Source organism: Pinus tabuliformis, chromosome 9, assembly GCF_031772625.1.
Source record: "Pinus tabuliformis cultivar Carrire ecotype Pingquan chromosome 9, CPIR1, whole genome shotgun sequence".
NCBI classification, from domain to species: Eukaryota; Viridiplantae; Streptophyta; class Pinopsida; order Pinales; family Pinaceae; genus Pinus; species Pinus tabuliformis.
The window spans coordinates 1,527,944,230-1,527,967,125 of NC_142307.1; the positions used below are offsets into that span (position 1 = coordinate 1,527,944,230).

Here is a 22,896-nt window from a genome sequence, read left to right on the forward strand (position 1 = left end):
CGTTAGGATCATGCTTCTCATCTTTGTCCTTTTTCTTCAAAGGACATTGGGATGCATAGTGGCCCATCTCGCCACATCTGAAGCACTTCGATGTCCTTCTTTCGTCTCTGTTTCCCCTGCTGTCCCTTTGATGCAAGGGCTACGTTATCCTCCTCCTCTACTTTGGGCTTTGACCCACTGCTGCTGCTGCTCCCATCAAGTTTGACCTTCAGCAGATCTCTCCTCAGCTCTTCTCATTTCAGAGCTGCCCACATCTCGTCCTAGTTTGGCAATGCTGCTCTGCCCAGGATACTTTGGACAAAGATTTGACACTCATTCGAGATGGAATTTAGAGCCAGTCTCACTAACTCCGAATCCTGAGGTGTATTTCCCGTAGCTAATAGCTCGTCATCAGTCTCCTTCAGTTTTGTGATGAACAGATCCACACGTTCTCCCTTCTGCATCTGAGCATACTCAACTTCCGCTCTAAGTACATCTTCCGTTGCTCGGAAGATCCTTGATACAATGTGGCCAAGGCATCCCACATCTCCTTAGCAGTCCCTTTGCTAGCAACGTGGCACATCACATGGTCCTTAACTCCATCTAGGATCATCCTCTTTGCCTTAACCATCTCAGCTCTGTACTTCTTCAGCGGATCTGCATCTGTCGGGACAGCTACCATATTATCAACATACGCCTTAAAGGGATGCTCATCTAGAAGGAAAGTCATTCTAGCCTTCTAGATGGCATAGTTGGAAGCCCTGTCCAACCCTTCCTGATCCCTCAAGCCACTGGTTTCCATATCCTCCGAAAAATGTCGAACAACTCCCTCTTTCTCCCTATTGTGTAGCTCCTAGGCTGCCTTACGCACTCCCTGGTAAGTTGCTACTCTTCTGCTACTCAACAAATGAGAAATACTGATTTCCTCGGCAAGAAATCACTAAGGAAGTATTCCCTCACTATGCGATCTGCTTCTTCCTTCTGACGGTTATATTGCCCAGCACTCAGCTTGCAGAAACCGCGCCCCTCTAGCTCTGCGTGGCTCTGTGTAGCTCCCACTGCCTTGGCAAGTTTTTCGATTTGGCAGTCTTACCTCTCTATCGGCTCACTCAGAGAGAGACACCTACAAAAATATAGCCCTCTTGGCTAGAACTGCGCAATCCCTCAGGGCATTGGAACTGCTGCTTGCTGCAACAAGTTGGCCCTTGCTTCAATGCTAGATCTGCTCTTCCCTGTTTCACATCAACAAGTCTGATACCATGTGAAAATTCCTAGAATCTAACAATCTCTGGAATCCTACTGCAACCAATTGAATCTACTTCTCCTAGATTGTAAATTGCACTACAATATTATTTTAGATTTCTTAATGAAACATTGAAGTAAATTATTGAAGCAACCTACACCAATTTAATTATGATTCAGAAACATAGAAACTGAGCAAGGAAGATAGAAACACTGGACACAATTATTTTTGGACAAAAGTCCCCAAAAAAACCCAATAGCAAAACCTGAATACATCACTGAATACCTCATAGGGTTATTTAGTTACAGAGAGAAATACTAGTAGAAGCTTTGTGAGTTTTACCTCACACAATCAATGAGAAATCTTGGTTGATCCAACCCCAAACTGACTGCGCCCTGGCTTTTCTGGCTGCCTCTGCGCTATGTCTGCGTCAGCCCAGTGTCAATCTCTCTGGGTGCTGTGTCACTTCTCTGGCTGGTCGATCTGCTGCACAGGAAGTTAGATTTCGGCCTCCCGGTCTCACATCCTAGCTTCTGGCTTTTGAAAATTGAATTCCTCTGCAGATTTCAGATTCCTCTCTCTCCCTCTGCGTTGGTTCTCCGTGGCCCTCCCGGCCCTGTGTCAGCCTCTGTGTCAAGGCTTCTGGATCACTCAGTGCCTCTCTCTGCTGATGTATCTCTGGCTGAGAATCTCTCTCTTCGGAAGTTGCTATCCCTGCCCCTCAATTGCAAGAGATTTCCTCAATCGATTTTTCCTCCTGAGAACTTCTCACTACTAAAAATCGATTTTCTCTATCTCTCTATGTGTATTTTCCAAATGACCCTCAAGCCCCTTCTTATATCTTCTTGTTGGACAACCAACGACCTAGATTAAATCATAATCAAAGGCTCAGATCATTTTGGCTCGATCCGTGGCTTTTTCTAAAAGTTTCACCCCTGATTGGATTAATACCCAATAATATTTTAATTTTCCTAAGTTAAGATTTAGGAACCCCATTAAAAGTATTAATTATTGTAATAAAATCACTTCTGTGTGGAATTTCTCAAAACGCTTTCTAGGTTCTTTGGAATACCTGTGCCCAAACCTCCCTGTAAAATTTGAGGCTTAGAGCACATCCGATGCTACCCCAAATCAACATTCATCCGGTAACTTGATATATTAATCTCTATTATGCAAGTAATTAATCTTGAAGGCACTGGTCTATCACTTATATCGTAAGAAATCTAATCTCTTTGTGCTTAATAATCTTCCTTGTCACATAATTCTTATCCAAGTTGCTAGGACATTCAGTTGTATCTCTTGGACTTGTTGGTTTCTAATGGGTTTCTCACCATTTCATCTTTAGGGACTACCCCCCTTAGCCTGCATTTAGGAAATAGCTTAAATGGAGAGGGCAGGGATACAAGTCACATTTAGTGTACAATTCGGGCGACAACAAGGTGGATTACAGCCCAGTTTGGAATACAACACCCTAGCTCAGTCCGAATCAGTGACTGCATTCATTACTTACGATTGGGGGTGAAGAAATTGAATTTCAGGAAGGATAACGGGCAGATCCTGAACCAGAGGAGGTATAGAAGTGTTGCAACAGCTATAAGGAGGTATTATTGAGGATCCGAGTACTTGAAGTTGAGATCGAAGAGATATCATCAAGGCAGTTTTGGTGAGGAGACCTTCAACTACTAGATAAAGATAACTGTGCTGTCGGTACACTCCTATAGGTTGCTTTAGCCATTGTGGATACTTGAGGGTGTGAATATGGCAACAAATATCAAATACCAAGACCCTGTGCACAGTGGTGATTTAATAAAGTAAGGAGGTATAAATAACATCGAAGGGTTCGTGCTGCTTCCAGATCTGCTGGTAGCTTCAAGCCCAACAAGCCATCATTCATTGATCATACCAGGCATGTGTATTGAATTTGTCCCTTTGAAATAACAACTCTAATTGGTTTTCCTGCACATTTTTTGCTTGGTGCTGTTGCATTTTTGATTGTATATGTTGCATGCACGTAAAATTCAAGAAAATATTAAAACAATACACATTCCAAACTCCAAATAGAAGCAGACAGGCAGGGAAACTCTATTTTTTCCAGTCAGCAGTGGCTGAGTTACTACAGATATACCAGTATGTTTAGAATGATTTCTCTTGAAATTTCTTGATTTAAGATACTTGTTAATCTTTTGATTACATCTTCCATGGGCGTATTTTAATCCACACAAGGCCTTTACCAACATACATACTGACTTTTCTTTTCCTATGGAAAATCCTTTAGGCTGCTCTGTATGCAATTCTTCTTCCAAATCTGTATTAAGGAATGCACTTTTAATGCCCATTTGGTGCACTTGACATCCAGGCTGTGCTGTAAGAGCTAACAACATTCTGATTGTGTTTAATTTTGTAGTAGGAGCAAATGTTTTCTCATAATCAATATCCTTTTTTTTTGTATACTCTTTTGCAACTAGCCTAGTTTTATATTTATTAATAGAACCATTTGATTTGAAATTTGTGTGATAAACCTGTTTATAGCCTATTGGTTCTTAGTTAAACCAATAGGCTATAACCTCCTCTATCACTAAGAAGTTAGAACCAATAGGGTAATTCATTTAACTTCCAAGTGTAATTTTTCATCTATCACTCCTGATCACATTAATGCATTTATCACTTTCATTTTCAACCATAGCCTTGAATTGCTCAAAAATGGCAAATACGCTTGATTTGTTTTTCAAAAAATATGCCCACATTCTTCTGGAAAAATTGTCAATGAATTTGACAAACAACGGAGCACCTCTAGGATATTGAGTTTTTATTAGACCACAAACATCACTATGAATTCATTGAAGTAATTGAATTGTCATGGTTTTGTTGTTATAAAATTTGAATCAATGTTGCTTCTTTGCGAGACATGTTTCACATACACTTTTTTATTCTTCAATGTCAGACAATCCATTCACCAAATTATGTTTATGAAGCAACTTCAAATAAAAGTAATTAATATGACTATATCTTTCATGCTATAATTTATTTTTTTAAGTAGAACATGGTAAAAAAAACTTCTTGCTGCTTCGGAATACCATCAAACATGTACATATCATTACAGCACAATCCTCTGGCAACGATGTTGTTGTGATGATCTTTAATCAAACATTGTTTGTTATCAAACACAACAATATAATTTTCAATGGTAATTTTGCTAATAGAAAACAAGTTTGTTTTTAAGCCAGGAACATACTCGACATTGTGTATATTTTTGATGCAACCTTTTGAAACTCTCGTAGGTACATCATCTCATCCTTGTATCTCATGAATACGGTTATCTCCATGAATAATAATCTTGTTATCATAGGGAAAATGTTTTGAAAAAACTTCATGCATTTGAGTGATATGCATGGTGTTTCCTGAATCAATGCACTAGACACATTGAGAAGTAGAGATGTCAATATGAGAAGCCATATACAAATAATTAGTGGTAGGTTCTTGTGGAACAATTGTATTACTTTGTACAAAATGACTTTGATGCCTACCCCCGCTACGTCTTCCTTTGTGATGTTCTCTACCTCTATTCCTCTTACCCTTGTGTCTTTGTTTAATATAACACTCTTCTTCATTATGAATTTTTTGCTACAATAATTGCAATGCTTAGAACTTTGAGAAGTATATGTTTGATTTGAAGAATTTGGCCTCCAATTTTGATTTTGATGCCAGTTATGTTTTCCTCCTCGATGACATCTGTCATGACCTCTTCCTCTATGTCTTCAAATCTTAATTTGGTGAAAGTTCATTATTTTTAGAGTCTCCGCATTTTTTGAAGTCTCAAGCCTACAACTTCTTCAAATGTGAAAGTTAATTTCAAGAAGAGATACCATGTAATCAATAAAATATATAAATAATATAAATATAATGTAAAAGATAATAATCATAAATAATAGTTGGTTAGTTAGTAATTAGGTTGAAGAGGTATGTCTAAATGAGACATGACTCTTCATGAAGAGACACTTGCGTGGTATATAAGCAAGCCTCTCGTTCTCATTGTAATTCATTGTCATGCTTATTTTTATTCATATATTTAATATAATATTTGTATCCTCATGGATATCTTTATGTTCCAAGTCTTTTGGAGTAATTAATTTATAGAAGGAACTTTGTTTGCTTCATTTGGTATCAGAGCAGTTCGGTCCTCTAGGTTGTTTAACCGGTGCACAAAGCTCATTCTCCGATCCAAGTCTTTGGCTATCGACTCTTCGTCAAATTTATTGCTGTTGCAGTTCAAGCTTTTCGCTAAATATTTGGGAGTTTCTCCTTTTCTCCGTTTTTTTAGGCCTTTGACCATAACAAAAAATTAACCAAAAAAATATAAAAATATAAGTAAATAAATTAAAAAAAGAAGAAGAAAAAAAAAGTAAAAGAAAAAACAAAACGGATACAAATACCAAGTATATTTAAAATTTTTTATGTGGAGAAGCCCGTGGTTTTGAAAACAACCCATGGTAATAGCCCATGGTATTTTAAAAGTTAAAAGAAAAAAACAGGGATACAAAAGCTCTTACGTGAAAGGTAAATATTACTTTTTACAAGAGGTTTTAAAAACAACCCATGGTAATAGCCCATGGTATTTTAAAAGTTAAAGAAAAACAGGGATACAAAAGCTCTTACGTGAAAGGTAAATATTACTTTTTACTTAAAAGGTATTGTGGACATCGTGATCGTGTCATATGAAAAGACGTGACCTTTATATTTATTAAGTGTGGTGACATCATAAAAGTTTATATTAAGTGTGACTTTTATATTAAGTGGGGTGACATTAAAAGTTATCAAGGGAGTATTTTTTTAATAAAAGGGTATTCAAGTTTTTAACAATCCAAATTAAAGGAGAATATTTGAAAAATATATATAGAAGAAATAAGTGATATTTTATAATAAAAATAGCTCCAGTTGACATATTGTTTACATAAAAACATCAAGGCAAAAATGGAGACTAGTAATGAAAGGTTTCCTGAAACCCGTAGTACATGTGTTTCCACACTATTTAACATCAAAGGATCACTCGCAGGAAGAGACATCATAATCTCTATGTTAGTCCTAAATGTGCTAATCAATTGGTGATTCATGAATCAAATATAGTTGAAACAAATATTTTTGGCAAACAATACGATATAAGCAATCTACACATAAATATTGGAGATTATACTTTTATCTCACAATTCACTGTGAAAACCTTATCTTTTAACGACAGTGACATTGTTTTGGGATCACCATGGATGAAAACTCTAGGTTCTTTTATTCTAAATACTAAGAAAAAGTTTTTAACATTTTCTTACAAGAAGAAGAAAATAACACTCCAAAATGTTACACTGAAACCTAATTCAGTGATGCCAGAAGATATATCAGAAAAAAAAAGTATTACAAAATATGCAAAATGAAATTGACAAAATCACTATTGACAAAAATGAAGAAGTTTCTCGACTTAAAAATCATAGTGAAAAATTATTGACGCAAATTAAGAAACTTAAGAAGGATAAGAAGTCATTAGAAAACAAGGTACAACAATTTATCGAGAAAGAAGTATCAAATGTAGGAATTCAAGTTGATGACAAAACAACAAATACCGATCCAGTGAATGTGACAACTCAAGAAGACAAGTCAGTTGAAAAAACGACACACGTAGACGTTGCAGTTCAGATAATGAACATCCCAAGTGAATGTTCCATAACCATTTCAACAACATCTTTGCCAGAAGAAAATATAAAAATTGGCACATGCCTAGTAAGGAGAAATCAAACCAAAAAGGTTCCATATCGGCATCCGAATCATGAGAATAGACAAATCAACCATGCTACCTATTTTAACCAGTCAGAACCAAAACAACAAACTGATGTTCCGGATAATAGTGACGTAATCTCAATCCAGTCTTATGCTAACAAGTCGTTACAAAATTCTAGTGATCAAAATACTATACAGAAGATTAATCTCGGATGGTCTGATCCCTTCTGAGTGCGACAATTTTGTTTGTCACTTAGAAGATCATATCAACTTGTATCGACGAGGATGACTATTCCGAGAGAGAAAGACATTCGAAGCCGAAAAAGAGATCAAGCCTTTTTGCATCAACAAGCTTTGAGGACAAAGCTTTTTGAGGAAGGAGGCAATGTAACGAATAAAATATATAAATAATATAAATATAATGTAAAAGATAATAATCATAAATAATAGTTGGTTAGTTAATAATTAGGTTGAAGAGGCATGTCTAAATGAGACATGACTCTTCATGAAGAGACACTTGCGTGGTATATAAGCAAGCCTCTCGTTCTCATTGTAATTCATTCTCATTCTTGTTTTTATTCATATATTTAATATAATATTTGTATCCTCATGGATATCTTTATGTTCCAAGTCTTTTGGAGTAATCAATTTATAGAAGGAACTTTATTCGCTTCATACCTAATGAAGTGACTATGTTGATACTCATTAGGTAGGCTGTTAAATAGAATGGTTGGTCAGCAAATAAAATTTGAAGTTCATTTGAAGTTTTATACAAATTCTTTAACTTAAACCAAACCTCAACAACAGTGGTAATACCATTGATGTGAGGAAGAATATCATCATCCAAAGCAAAGGTAAGAATAAGTGATACATTTTTATATTTCTTCTTAGTCATTTGACATAGGATTTGGTTTTGGAGTTGTCCATGTAACGATTTCGCAAAGATCGTGATAAGACAAATTTTGCTCCAGTTTTTGTTTCGAGTCAAGAAAACGTTTACCATTTAATTTATGAGACTCGGGCATCATGAAATTATTAATATTTGCCATATTTCCTTATAATTGCAAAAAAAAAATTGTTTATAACTCCAAAAAACAGAACTCTTTAACGCCTTTATGAAAAAAAAACTTAAAATTCCTTATAAGTTTGAATGAGAGAAGTATCATATCAATGTGCATCAATTAACTAAAGGGTTGTTGTATATACATGTAGCAAGTTCCATTATTCGCATTAGAAACCGCTCACCTAATTTCTGAATTACATTTATCATTAATGTCATTTATAGCATACAACTTGTTTCCACTTTATTACATTATTACTTAATACATTAATGAAACAGGCATTACAATATCTAATAGTTTTGTACGTTCACTATTGCATTACAGTTGATAGATTTCCTTATCACTGTTGAAAATAGGTTGAAATCAAGAAGGGTAAATAAAGTGTAGCTTATTTTCTTATGCTTTCTTTACAATGATTTTGTGTCATAGGAAATCTTCTTTGTGATCATAGATGAAGGGATACGGTCTGTAAGTGCTACTTAGTTATAACCTTTATCCTGCGGCACCACCATGTATATTCTTCAGAGATTTCAAAACAATTTATTTATCTGTGTGTCAACAGAATTAAACATGGGCTATCAGACTCCATCTTAATTTCCTATTTTCACTTTTTGTTAAACAGTGAGACACAATCCTTTAGATGCCTCTAACCTGCTTATTTGCTTTTGTTGCTGCACTCATTCTGAAATTTATAGAACATAATCACAAACAGCCTTGGCCCAACTTCAAAACAGTGACTTACTGCAGTAATTTGATTTTTCCTGTATAAGTTTTCCTTTTGAAAAGTTAATGAGATTGGTTAGAGTGCACAAAATTCATAGGTTAATTAAATTGGAAGTTTATCTCAGCACATTGAAAACATTGTTTAGTTGTGTTCCTAATGCATGGATGATAAAGTTATGGATCGTATCAATAGAGGCTAGTTTGGTAGCCCTGAATATTGTAGGCATTCTCCTGCTTCATAAAAATAAATATATGGATTGTAAGTTGAGATGCTGTTAGATTAGATTTTTGCCTATTCATAATGACAATAAAAGATATTTTTGTGTATGTTGTTGAAGTTACTAACAGTTGTTTATTGCTATATTAACAATTCAGTTCTGTAAGGATCCAGATTGTCGAAGATTTGGGGCTACTTTGGGTTGCCGAGTTAAGAAATGTCAGTGTAGTTTTCACTATCCATGTGCAGTTAAACTTGCTAGCCAGCTTAGTTGCCGGATGTGGGAAGGATGCAGAAGGCCCATTGCTTGTCGTTCACACAGGCATGTTGATCATGATTGCATTGATGCTAAAGATTTCCAGTCCCATATCAAGGGGAACTATGGAAACAAAGTTGTCAGTCAGGCAAAGGGAAGCATGAATACAGCCACCTGTAAGCAATTATTTTTAGACCACACAATTTTCTTTGATACGAGTTTCTATGATGATGGGTTCTTACATTTGAAGCCACTCTGTATAATATATTGGCAAATGTCCATGATGGTTAACTTAGATTTCTGGTAGGGACTATGTGGTTTGTGGGCTTCTATAAATGTTATGATCATTATTACATCTAAAATCAAGACTGCATGCTATTCAAGTAAAAATGCAGTTATGTTTTTTCATTTATTGTAATGCATATTGAGCGGTCATACATACTACAAAGTGTGTGAATATGGCAAAGCACAGGAGACGACATGCTCCAGCAAATCATGTTCGAGTCCATTGTGCCATCTTTCTATACCTTTAAACCGCTGTTAACTGTCATCTATAAGACAATGCATGGTAAATGGATTGATACAACTAAACCTTTAATGCCAGCCAATGTTAAAAGTTAAAACTGTGACATAATCATAGGCAATGATTGTGAACATTTACAAGATGACTATGAGCAGAGAAAATATGACAGACCAATAATTTGTCAGTGTGCCTATATGTATAGTTATCCTCCCACATATTGAAGTATTTTGTTGTAGATGTATTGGACTACAAGCATGCATCCACAGAGGTTCACATATAGTTTGTTGCTTACATTTGATTTAACAATTTTTTATTGTGAACTACAGTTAAGTGTGATGAGGCCCTAGGAACCATAAATCAATGGCTGCGAGGCAATTTGGAACCACAATTAAATTTTTATATCTCTAATCTGATGATTCAGGACTTTGATATTAGTAAAAAATATTAGGACTCTATCCGTTGAACTATTGTTAATTATTAGCTCTATGTTAATGCATGGTAAATAAAGTGCTACAGTTAGGAATTTAAAGCCATCCAATATAATTAAACTGTTACCTAATCAGAAGTGATTGTTGATGTTTGTAGCTCAGGCATGTACTTCTGCACAGGCCTAAGTGTCTAGACATGCAGAAATCGCCCAATGTCTCTTTAGGATACTTGTTGAAGTATTAAGTTGCTTTTGTAACTTAGCCTAAGTCTAACTTAGGAAAAACACACAGGTTTACATGTGAATAGTTGCTTACATGGTTAATTTGGAACCACAATTAAATTTTTATCTCTAATGTGATCATTCAGGACTTTGATATAGTAAAAAGGGACATATTAGGACTCTATCCGTTCAACTATTGTTAATTATTAGCTCTATGTTAATGCATGGTAAATAAAGTGCTACAGTTAGGAATTTAAAGCCATACGATATAATTAACACTGTTACCTAATCAGAAGTGATTGTTGATGTTTGTAGCTCGGGCATGTACTTCTGCACAGGCCTAAGTGTCTAGACATGCAGAAGTCGCCCAATGTCTCTTTAGGATACTTGTTCATGTATTAAGTTGCTTTTTTAACTTAGCCTAAGTCTAACTTAGGAAAAACACATAGGTTTAGATGTAAATAGTTGCTTACATGTGAGATAATCATGATTGTTAGCTGTAGTGAAGTGTGACCACTGACGAGGCCCTATGAACCATAACTAAATGTCCGTGGCAAAATTGGAATAACAATTAAATTGTTGTATCTCTAGTTTGAGGAGTCAGTATTGGAAATTTAATAAGGAACAAATTTACCTCAAGATGAACCCTAAACGGTCATATTGAAGTCGTATTTGGCACTTGTTAGGATTAAGTGTTAGATGAAACATATCACAGATTTTGCTTTTCTTGATTCTTGTGGAATATGCGATCAACTCTCCAAATTGGGTCACTATCCTGGGAACTATAACCCAAAAAGTGCTCCATATATATAGCTACAAAGGTGTCTGTGACAAGATTACACAATACTTATTTAACAAAGTAATAATACGTGCTGTTTACTCGAGAAACTTTCATTGTTCACTTGGATTGCCATCTTGTTAAAATTGCCAACTAAGGCCAAACTCCATGTGGGTCATCTTATTTATGGCCGCTGATATTTTTCTTGGATTCCTCTCATCGAGAGGTGTAGGATTGATTTAAAGATCATCCGTTTCCGATAAGTATTCATGGAGATATGAATCTATTTGTGTTATGGGACAATTCTTCAAGGTCGGCCAGCAACTAAATAACACCCACATGTGCTCAACGTTTTAGTATAAAAAGAGGTGACTTGATAGTCATTTCTACACACACTTCACTCTTGATTTCTCTCCACTTGTTCTGGGTTTTAGTGTTCTAGAAATCTAAGAGAGGAAGACCTAACGCAGAAGGTAAGGTGATCCAGGTGGATATTGGTGGCCACCTGCCAAGTCCACTTGGACCCCCACCATTGTTTCTTTCAACTTTTCAGTTTCCTTATTTGTAGCATAGTTTACTATTTTTAGCAGTTTTTCAGGGCCTGAACTTCCGGAGCCGTTTTGAGGCCCTAAACGACGTTTTTTGGGAAAACTGGGAGCAACATGTGTCCATGGACCGATGTTGGTCTTCCCAAAGTTGTAGTTCTCGGATAGATCTTTCTAACGAGATATTGTGCGCGTCAAACGAAGATCATATGCCAAAGTTACGACCCTGAGAAGTTGATGTACCAATTTACCCAAACAGGGCCCACAGTTTGGCGTTTCATCTTCTAGGGTTAGGTTTTTGGATGTTTAGGGTTTTCCATTGTTTCTCAACAATAAATAGGCCTTCGAGCCTCATTGTAACATAGTTCAAAGGCATGTAGCCGCCACATCTCTTCTCAGATATAAACTAGCATCGCCCTAGCTAGTTTATTTCCATTTTTTTGTAAGCATATTTCAGTATTCTACAGTAATGAAATGAAGTATTATTTCTGCCGCATCTCTATATGTATGGTTATATCTGTAATTTGTTGCGTTTCTGTTTAAATTCAGATCATAAGGAGCCCTAGTAGGAGCCCTAGACGCAGTCAAGAAGGAGGGCTACTCGCTACCCTGGTCTCTAGAAGTCCTAGATGCAGTAGGCAAGGAGCCCTAGCATGATCTACACATGATCTAGCCGAAGTCCTAGATAATCTACGCATGACCTAGAAGTGATGCCCTAACTCCTAACCCATTGATGGAGGAGAGGCCTAAGTGTTGTCCTAAAGGAGATTTTGGGACAACGTGATATAGAGGAGATTAAGGAGGTCAAGCCGTGGATGTTTTGAGGTTTGTTCTCTTGTAACAGGCCGAGTAAGGGGACCTTGCTAGGCCGCAGCTAAGGCAGCATTCCAGCGAGGAAAAGAAGGCAGCGTGGAGCCTTCTAGGATCAGTTTTGAAGGCCGGTTGCTACAGCAAGAAGGATGAATGTGTTTAAGGCTAAACGCAGGTCTGTTGGGCAGCAAACAAGGTAAGGAACTCTGTTTTGAAGAGGGTTGTAGGTGACAGCAAGGACTGTGGTAGGCCGCAGTCCTAACCACTTCAAAACAGGGACAACATGGAAGTGTTTGGTGCTGTACAGTGCCCAGAACAACAGCACGAATGGAGAGAAGCCTTACTAGCATAGGTTGCAGTTCATAAGGGCAATTCTGGGCCAAGATTTGAGGATGGTTAGGGACTATTGTGTGCCCTAACCAGTCCCAGAAATTACAGTTGTAATAAAGTAACAAACAATAACGTTTGTATGGTGACATGGCAGCAAAGAGAACAACAGCTATGATATGGCAGCAAAGGCACAATATGACAGCAGCTATGACATGGCAGCAAAGGCACAATAGGACAGCAGCTATGACATGGCAGCAAAGGGACAATTGGGACAGCAGCTATGACATGGGACGGCAGCAAAAGCATGGTGTTGCAAACTCATTAGGACAACAGCAAGGTATAGCATGCCAAATGGGACAGCTAGGCAATGGTGCTTAGTACAACGAGCAAACGGGACAGAAAGTACATAGTGCAGCAAGGTGCATCAATACTTGGGACAACAATACTTGGTGCAACAAGTACATGGTACAGTCATGATTGGTGAAGCATGATGACATGCAACATAGTGATGATGGGAGCAACATGGTGCAGCATGGTGAGGTGTAGCATGATGATGAGGAGAAGCACAACGATAGGTGCAGCAAGGCGATGGAGTCACCTTGGAGAATCAATTGAAGTAGCATGTCTTCAACTGAGTTCAGCTACCTCATGTATCATTTTCTTAGAGATGATCTATGCTCGTATTTAGATAAGTCAAAATGTTGATTTGTGTTGTAGAACTATTGAAGAACATATAAGAAGAATTGATCAAGGGTTTCCCCACATTGGGGTTTGTCCCTGGCTAGCGCCACATCTTGTGTTCTCTTGTCTTCTGCGATCTATGTTTATGTTCTATCTGCAATTTACTTTAATGCTGATGTGATTGCTAATCTGGAAAAGATATTGAACTAACTCTGAAAATTGAAATAAATTGCTCTAAGCATAGAGCATACCTAAAATTAACACATCTTGAATCTTTCCCATACTTGACATCAATGTTGCGAATATTGGTGATATTTTCACGATTTCCAAATCTTCTAAAAAATTCACCTTTTAAAAATCAAGACTTTTCAAAGAATCATGACATCACATTATTATGAAAATTTGTGCCACGATAGGAAAAAATCATTTGGGATCTAGAAAACCATGTATTTATGCTGAAAATCTGAGTTTTTGGGTCATCTTTCTCTGCACCAGTTGAGGATTGAGAGCAAAAGAATTTATCATCATCTAACATTGATCTTAGGAGTGCCAAACAATTGTTTCATTGCAATCAAAGAACCCTTGTTTTGGATTGGGAATTGATTTCTTTGTACAATTTATATTTCAAGTATTTGTTAAAATTCCATTGTGGAAATAGCTTTTATTGGAGTTATGCCTCTTATTATCTATTTTTCATGGGTCATAGAACAATTTTTGTAGATTTGCGTTGATTACTAGCACTTTTTTATTTTTTGTTTTTGTTTTTTTTTGTGTCTAAGATTGAATTTTGAAGTTGAAATTTGCCTTGCCGATATGCTAATGGCATTGGACCCATTTTTGACAATTTCGTGAATGTAAAGATGGAAAATAGTAACAAAAATTGAATTGTAAGCCATGTGGAAAATCTATGATGTGAGGGACTATTTGCTTGAAACTTTTTAGTAGATTCTAGGGCACGAGGTTGGTATTTGTCTCAGTTTAGGATTAGAAATCATGTGAGTTTCTCATCAATCTATTTGTGAAAAGCTAAGTCAATGACATAATAACACAGGACACAGATATACAAGTGTCTGAAACACGATACAACGACCCTGGAAATAGGGCACAAAGGACATATTTTATATATATAGATATATATAATAATAATAATAATAATAATTTAGTAAGCTACATGTACGAAATGGAAGATAGACAAAGATTCAAGTCTTTTTAGAATTGAAAAAGTAAAACATTTGCAATTTTACATGATGATTATACAAAATTAATCATACAGATTTTTCTCTCGAGCTTGCTATCTGGCTAAAACATTGTTCTTTCAGCATTTGAAGTTGTTGTTGCAGCCCCACTTCCGACAGATGGAGCACTAGCAGACCCTAAAGAAAATGGAGGAGGGACAACATCATTCCTCCCTTTTCTTTAACCTTTTCGATCTGCCCTTGATGATTGAGCGATGGTTTCTGTGTAATGAAGAAGACAATGAACTGCTGTGGGTAAAAAATTGAAGATTGATGGAAAAATCCCCTTGCCCAACACTTGGAACCCTTCTAACTCTTCACAAGAACCCTCATATGTACTCCAAAACGTCTCACACCTCGAACCTGTTGAGTGAAATGAACTCAAGCAAAAGAGAAAACATGTCTTTATGGGCCTCTTTTAACAGGGGACACAATAAGGGCATGTGTTTGATACGTAGGATACAAGACATGGGCCTTGTTTGGGTGTGTCTTGTTACTTAGGTGAAAATGATAAGAAGGAAGACAAGGATACTCTCCAACTCGAAGTTTCTATAGGAGGAGTAGTTAGTTCCTCAAGAATCACAGTGATCTGCATTGGGTCATCATATTATTTTCATCTATCTTGATGCTTTTAGAGTGGAAAACTTGGAGGGATTAGCTAGTAGGGTCATTTTTGTTGATGGGCCCCATTTTGCAGAATTGGGGTCTGAAACCATTCAGAGCCATTTTGAGGCATTAAATGACTTTTTTGGGATCAAAACTTTCTGGCTTTAGTGTCGGACTTTGAGGTGTTGATCTACAAAAGGAACCTTTCCAATGATGCAAAAGTTATACCTCACGTGAGTTGACATACTGTGTTGACCACCATGGTATGGCTAGATGTCATGTTAGCATTTGTTATTTATGCATATGGGGCTAGCCATGTGTGCACTTTGAAGAAGACTCTAAGAAACACCCATAAATCTAGTTGAGGGTTGAGAGAGTTAAACCTTACCCCTAGTTGGCTATTGAGCTATGTTAAATATCAACCCACTAGGAGGAGTGGGGGTTCCATTCTATGCTATTGTATTTTGTTCCATAGTTGAGCAGAGCAATTGGGAATCCAAAGTTAGAGAGTAGAATGGAGGGGGTTAAGGTTTTGTAGCAGCCTTATAGGCCATAGGTTTTAGGTAACTCCATAGAGAGTACCTCTTCTTTGTGCTTGCATGTTTCCATACTCGAGAAAAAGAGTGCAGTAGCCTCACCTTCTAGTTGGGTTTTCTCTCATAAGGGTTTCCTAGGACAAAATTTGTCTGTTGTGGATGGTGTGTGTATATCTTTCTATTCTATGCTTCTCACATTTCAACTAATTTATTTAAGCATAAAGAATAGTAAATAAAAAAATTGAGATTTAAACGAAATTAATGTTAATGGTAAATATTTTGGTAATTTCATCCAATTTGTTGTGATGAACTATTCAAGTGGAACTTCCACAACAATTTACAGATTACACCAAGATATTTGAGATGTGGTATAGTGAGAGGGACTCCACATGTTCAACTTTGATAAAGATTAGCCGCAAAAATTTCCCTATCTCCTCTACAATGGTACGACTTGAAGTACAACCTCTCTCTAGCAAGATACGACCCCTTTTCTTTAGCAGATCTCATCCTTGGGTTCGACCTCTCTTCCAATCGGAAACTTGGCTCCAATACTCGGCTCTCTCCTGTAAACACAACCTAGGGTTTGGCCCCTCTCAATGCTTAGTATGGACAAGTTATAACCCCTCTTTCTCTGAACATGACACCACCTTCTCTCAACAACTTGACCTTCATGCTTCATACTCAAATTGGCCCTCTTTTCTCTCACTCGATGTGATCTCTAATGTGTCCTTCACCCACTCATTCCAACAATTTATAATTTCTCTCATAACCCTATTTCCTCCTTGATATCTTCAAAGAAAAGATCAAAGGCCAAAATTTGATCTTATCACTTTCTTTGATTTTGTCAAATGGAAATATTAATTTTCAAAGTTATAAACTTTAGAAATCTGAGTTACAAAGCCAATAATAACTAATTAAATTAATTATCATGCTTTTCCTAAGTTTGGACTTAGGAAGAATTAAAAAAATGCCGAAATAAGTAAATTTTAAAGATATCTTTTGCATGCCTAGACACAAGGCCTATGCAAAGACACCTATCTTAGCTACAATTTTAATAGTAACAAAATAGAGAGAGACAAAGGGAAGATATACAAACAAACTTTGCAACACTTTTATTATGCACGATAAACAATCACACACACACACACACGCACACACATATATATATGTGGGGGATATCTGAAATGTTCAATTTCATATTGAATAAGAATCACCATTTTTTAATAAACAAAACAAAATAAATCTGACAGCTCTCTTACACTAAAATCTCCTTAGCAACTAAGCGTCAAACTACCAGTGCAGGTAATCGTCAGTGACTTTATCAACAATATTGAACTTCCTGCACCTACTCCTACAACGAGAACCCACACATGCTATGCCAAAATTTACAGTTTGGCAACAATTACAAAACTCACCTAACCTAAAAACATGGGCATCCAAAATGGTTCTTGTTGCCTCGAAATCTAGCAGGCCTTGTGAAGAGGTAACTTACAAGGCAAAAATTAGAGTAAGGGATAACAATGAGGTGTGGCCCACTGTCACCACAACCACTTCCTCCTGCTCTTTATGGAATTTCACCAATGGGAGGCTTCCCTTTACATAGGTCACCTATGAGTAATATGCTAAGTTCAAGGATCAAGGTGACAAGACGCCCATGGAGGATAACTCTTCTTAAGGACGCTGCTCAACAAACTAAGGAAGGCAACTCACATCCTCTAATAACGCCTTACTAGGGTACAATTGATTTAGAACTTGAGAGATAGCAAGCCAATTGGACTTGCCTAGAATCAAGAGGCCAAGAACAAGTTTCGCAACATTGAATACTAGCAATTAAAAGGATAAAGAAACCTTCAACAAACCCCTAAGTTGAAGCCTTGGGAAACTTTCTTAAAGCAAAAACTACCTAGGGCAAGAGAAATCATCCGTAAAATGGATAGATTGGCTAGTAAAGGGAGTTGATTTTGAGGCAATCAAGACTCCTATTGTTGAATCCTTCCACCAGGCCAAATTCCCTCTCTAGGTCAACTCGTGCCCTAACGCTAGCTTGCAGCTTGACCTTAAAGGGGGTTTAAAGTCATAAAAGGAGATCAAAATTGAGTTTTAGGGTTAAATTTGTGAGTGATCACCAAAATGACAAGGCCAATGCCTACTCCTTGGGATGATGGAGTCTATGGAGGTGAAAGATTGACTAAAACTTGGTAAGGAGTAAGGGAGTTTCAAAGCCCTGATTTGAAACCCTAGCAATTATTTTTGTGAGGGATCAAGGTCACTTGGGAGAGCTATTACAAAGATATACCAAGGGGATTGCCATTCATATTTCATACATGAGTAATGCATACAATGTTATTAACTAGATTCTATACAATTGATATTGAATAATAAATGGCACAATAGATGTTAATTTGGTAACTTAGGGACAAACTCCTTCCTTTGGACAACCTTCCTCATCCAGAGAAGTCCCTCTTTTCCCTTGGAAGAATTTAATTTGGTCAAGGGGAAATAGTATTTTTAATGGAAAACCCACAAATAGACAAAAGTGCAAGTCGGCTTGAGCAAGTTAATTCGAAGCATATAAATACATCATTTGTCACATCATTTTGGAGCATCACATCAACAGATCTTCTATTCATCTATTGGTTCGACTACTTTGAAAATTGCAGGTCTTTTTCACACGTGCAAAGAGGAGAGAGAGTCTTTTTGATTGCGCTGAATTCTACTTCTGTTTTGGATTTTGACCAACGTTGACGTTTGGGAGTTTGAGCTTGGTTTGACTTATTTTGACTTGGGATTTTGCATTTGTTTTGGAGGCCAATTTATCTGGCAAGGAGGACGAACTTTTTTGGGCACTTTGACCTTAGTTGACCGAAGATTTGAAGCTGCTACTTGACCGCATAGTTGGCTTTGACATTGACCAGTTTTGGAGGCACTTTTGGGACTGTTTTGACTTGACTTTGACCAACAAAAGAGGCTGAACTTTCTCCTGCCAAGATTGAACTTTTTGGAGGCTCTTTGATAATTTGATTGCCTAACATTGACTGGTTAGAGCATCATTTACTGCGGTTTACTGTTGTTGACTTTGACCATATTTGACTTTTGGGCTCATCTCTTGGATATTGGTTAGTGAATTATTGGATAAGTCAAAGAATTGACTTTGACTCTTTATTATTGAATTGGAACATTGTATCTCTCTGCTGAACATTTGATGACAATCTAATAGAAGAAGAATTTGAAAGGGTTTTCACCCTTATGGGGTTTTACCTTGGTCTTTGACCAAATCTTGTGTCTCTCTTGTTTCATGTTCTTCGCTATGTTCTAGCGCATTTGAATTACTGTTCTATCTACAATTGCTCATTGTTATTGGAAGATTAAATTTGGTTTAAAAGTGATTGCTAATAGAAGAAAGAATTGGGCTAAATGATTGTGATAGCATAGAACAGTGGAAATTTAACAATAGAAAAACCCCAGATAACAATGCATTCCATACATTAGACACAAGATCAAAGATTTATCAAATACAAGACTTACTTACAAGATAAAATGTAATATCCCTTGTAATTATTTTGCTAAAATATCAAGGTTTTTAGTTCTAGACTTGTGACATCAAAATTTTATCTCAAAACTCCATAGAACCATACAAATTTCACAAATGGAAAATATCAACAATAAATATACAAACCAAAAAAATGTTGCAATTACCAACACCAATTTAGGGGAAGGAGTTCTTGGAGGATTTTTTACATCAATTATTTGAAATGGAGCCTAGCAATTGAATTTCGGAAAGATGCTTGAGTAAACATTGAATCAATTCGGACTAGAAATTTGGATTATTCACTATAGACTGAGAGAAATAACTCAGTCTCTGATCTGGCCTCCTTAACCCAACAATTCGCTTACCAACTAGCTCAAAATGTCAACTCCCAATCAGTCTGGCAATGTGGTCCTTGATAAATTTACCCTTGAGAAATGATGGAGTTCGGCCTTTGGAATAGGAAATTCAGTCCAACAATTAATCAATTGGACCTTTGCTTCGCAAAGGTTAATTTTGCTCCTTTCCACACCAACTTATCGACACTTTAGCATTGCTTGATTGTTGCAGAATTTGGCAATTCCGCTCAACAATGGTGGAACTCAGCCCTAGTGAAAACATCACGAATTTGGCCTTGCAAAAATCACAAATTCGACTTGCAAAATAAGACAGACTTGGCCCAAAATAATGTGGAACTCGACCTCAGCAAAAATGCTACAAAATCATCCTGCGAATTAAGACAAATAAGGCTTAGAATAATGTGGAACTCGGCCTCAGTGAAGAACCTACAAATTTGGCTTGCGAAATAAGACAAATTTGGCCTAGAATGATGTGGAACTTGGCCTTAGCAGAAACCCTACAAATTCAACTTGCGAAATAAGACAAATTTGGCCCCAAAAATTGTACTAATTTTGGCCCTAGCAATTTAATGAATTTGGACTACAATTTAAGACAAATTCAACCAATCAATTCCACTTACTCAACTTTGTTAATCACAAACTCAACTCTTGCAATATAATAAACTCGACCCTTGAGAGGTGCTTTTCTTTTAGGTGCTGCATCGTCCATATCCCTCATCTTGGAGATGGCCTCTTGTAGTGTGTTAGGCTTAAAGGCCTTGACCCAGCCATGTAATGGTTCAACTAACCCCTCTGTGAACAACATCACCAACCGTTCTCGGGATAGATATGTAACCATAACAACTATGGCCCTGAGATAGATATGTAACCTCTGAAATTATGAAATGAAACTGTTCGGGCTCCTTATCTACTTAAGATGCACAGTGTCTAAAACGCAGTTCCAGGTCCCTCTTATCAAACCTTTGGATTAGTCTCTTTATAAATTCCAAGTAGGAGGTGATATGTGCGTGACCCAGTGTGATCAGCCCATGTTACCACCAGCATGTGCCTCACCATCCATGTTTAGTGTGGCATATTGTATGGCTTTAGATTCTCTCATGGGGTTTAGTTGAAAATAAGTATCCAACTTTTGCACCCAAGCTCTTGTCGACCCTCCAGTAGATCCACTGAAAGTTGGAATGTTTATTTTCCTAACCTTTGAAATCTTGCTATCTTACCACCAGTTGTTCTACTCCCGTGTCTTGCTTATATGCTTGATAGCACAATAGTCTTGGAGTGACATAGCATTTTGGATCTTTGCTCTCATTGCCTCATAGTCCCTTATATATTCTAGGAAAAACTCGTCCTTCTTCTGCTGGTTCTCTGCTAGCTGTTCCACAAACTTGGGCACCAGAGGTCTTGCCGAAATTAATTTTATCGGTGTGGTTATTGGATTGGCAGAGTTACTAGCTTCAGCATGGTGATTATCGCCACCTCCCAACAGGCTATAACTTCTATGTGATCCAACTGCTCCATTATTGGATCGATTTTCGTGGACACGGGCCATGGACGGGGTGACTTCCTTCAAAGCTTGAGCCACCTCTTGTTGCCCTCCGTTCACCGTTTAGGCCATTTCGCGTCGTCCTCTGTCTAATTCCTGGAATAACTCCTGTTGCCCTCTGGCTAAATCATTCAAGATGTATTTGAAGCTCTCATAGGGTTGATCTTCACGATCCCTATTCTTGGAGTAACTCCTATTGCCCTCTGGCTAAATCATTCAAGATGTATTTGAAGCTCTCCTAGGGTTGATCTTCACGATCCCTCTTCTGGTCTTTTTCTTCTTCTCAGACCTTCTTCTTCTTTCTATATGTTATGTATTCCCGATCTCTTGGAATAAGCCACTGTTAACCTTTTAGGCTAGTAGGAACACAAACTCTAATACCACTATGATATCCCTTATAAATTTATCTCAAAAATCCATAGAACCATACAAATTTCACAAATGGAAATTACCAACAATAAAATATGCAAACCTAGAAAATGAAGCAATTTCCAACACCAATTTATTGAAAGAGTTCTCGAAGGAATTTTTACATCAATTTTATGAAATGGAAGCTGGCAAATGAACTTTATAAAGATGCTTGCCCAAACATTGAATCAACTCAGCCCAAAAACTCTGATTATTCGCTGTAGCCTAGGAGAAATAACTTAGTCTTTGATTCGACCTCCTTAACCCAACAATTCTCTCACCTATTTGCTTAGAAATTTGACCCCTAATCAATCTGGCAATGTGGGCCATGATAAATTTTCCTTTGAGAAATGATGGAATTCGGTAACCGGAATAGGAAATTTGGCCCATCAATTAATCAACTCGACCTTTTCTTCACAGTAGTTAATTTTGGTCCTCTCCACACTAACTTATCGACCCTTTAGCACTGCTTGATCGCTCTAGAATTTGGTAATTCGGCCCAACAATGTTGGAACTCGGCCCCAATGAAGACCTTATGAATTCGGCCTTGCGAAAATCACAAATTCATCTTGCAAAATAAGACAAACCTGGCCCAGAATAATGTGGAACTCGACCTCAGTAGAAACCCTAGAAATTTGGCCTAGAATAATGTGGAACTCAACCTTAGATGAAGCCCTATAAATTCGGCCTAGAATGATGTGGAACTGGGCCTCAATAGAAACCTTCGAATTCAGCTTGTCAAATAAAGCAAAATTTACCTAGAATAATGTGGAACTCGCCCTGAGTGGAAACCCCACGAAATTATCCTTGCAAGGCCACAAATTTGGCCCCAACAATTGTACTCATTTTGTCCCCAGCAAATTAATGAATATGGACTGCAATTTAAGACAAATTTGGCCCAACATTTCCACATATTTGGCTTTGTTAATCACGAACTCAACACCTGCAATATAATAAACTCGACCTTTGGAAATCAACGACCTTGGCTTGCACAATGGATTTCCACACCTTGGCTTGCAGGTGTTGAAAGACACACCTGCAATATAATAAACTCGACCTTGGCTAAGGTGTGTCTTTCAACACCGAAGCCAAGGATCTTCGGCTAGGGTTTGTCTTTCAAACCCGAAACTA

General features: G+C 37.2%; 1 protein-coding gene across 1 annotated transcript in view; it reads left to right on the top strand.

Annotated features, from left to right (window-relative positions):
- The window catches only part of LOC149154422 (uncharacterized), a 281,090-nt gene that overhangs the window by 101,911 nt on the left and 156,283 nt on the right, over positions 1-22,896 (top strand). Inside the window, exon 7 of the mRNA XM_089438498.1 lies at positions 9,142-9,415. Coding sequence (XP_089294624.1) covers positions 9,142-9,415 — 274 coding nt within the window. The remainder of the gene's footprint in view (positions 1-9,141; positions 9,416-22,896) is intronic.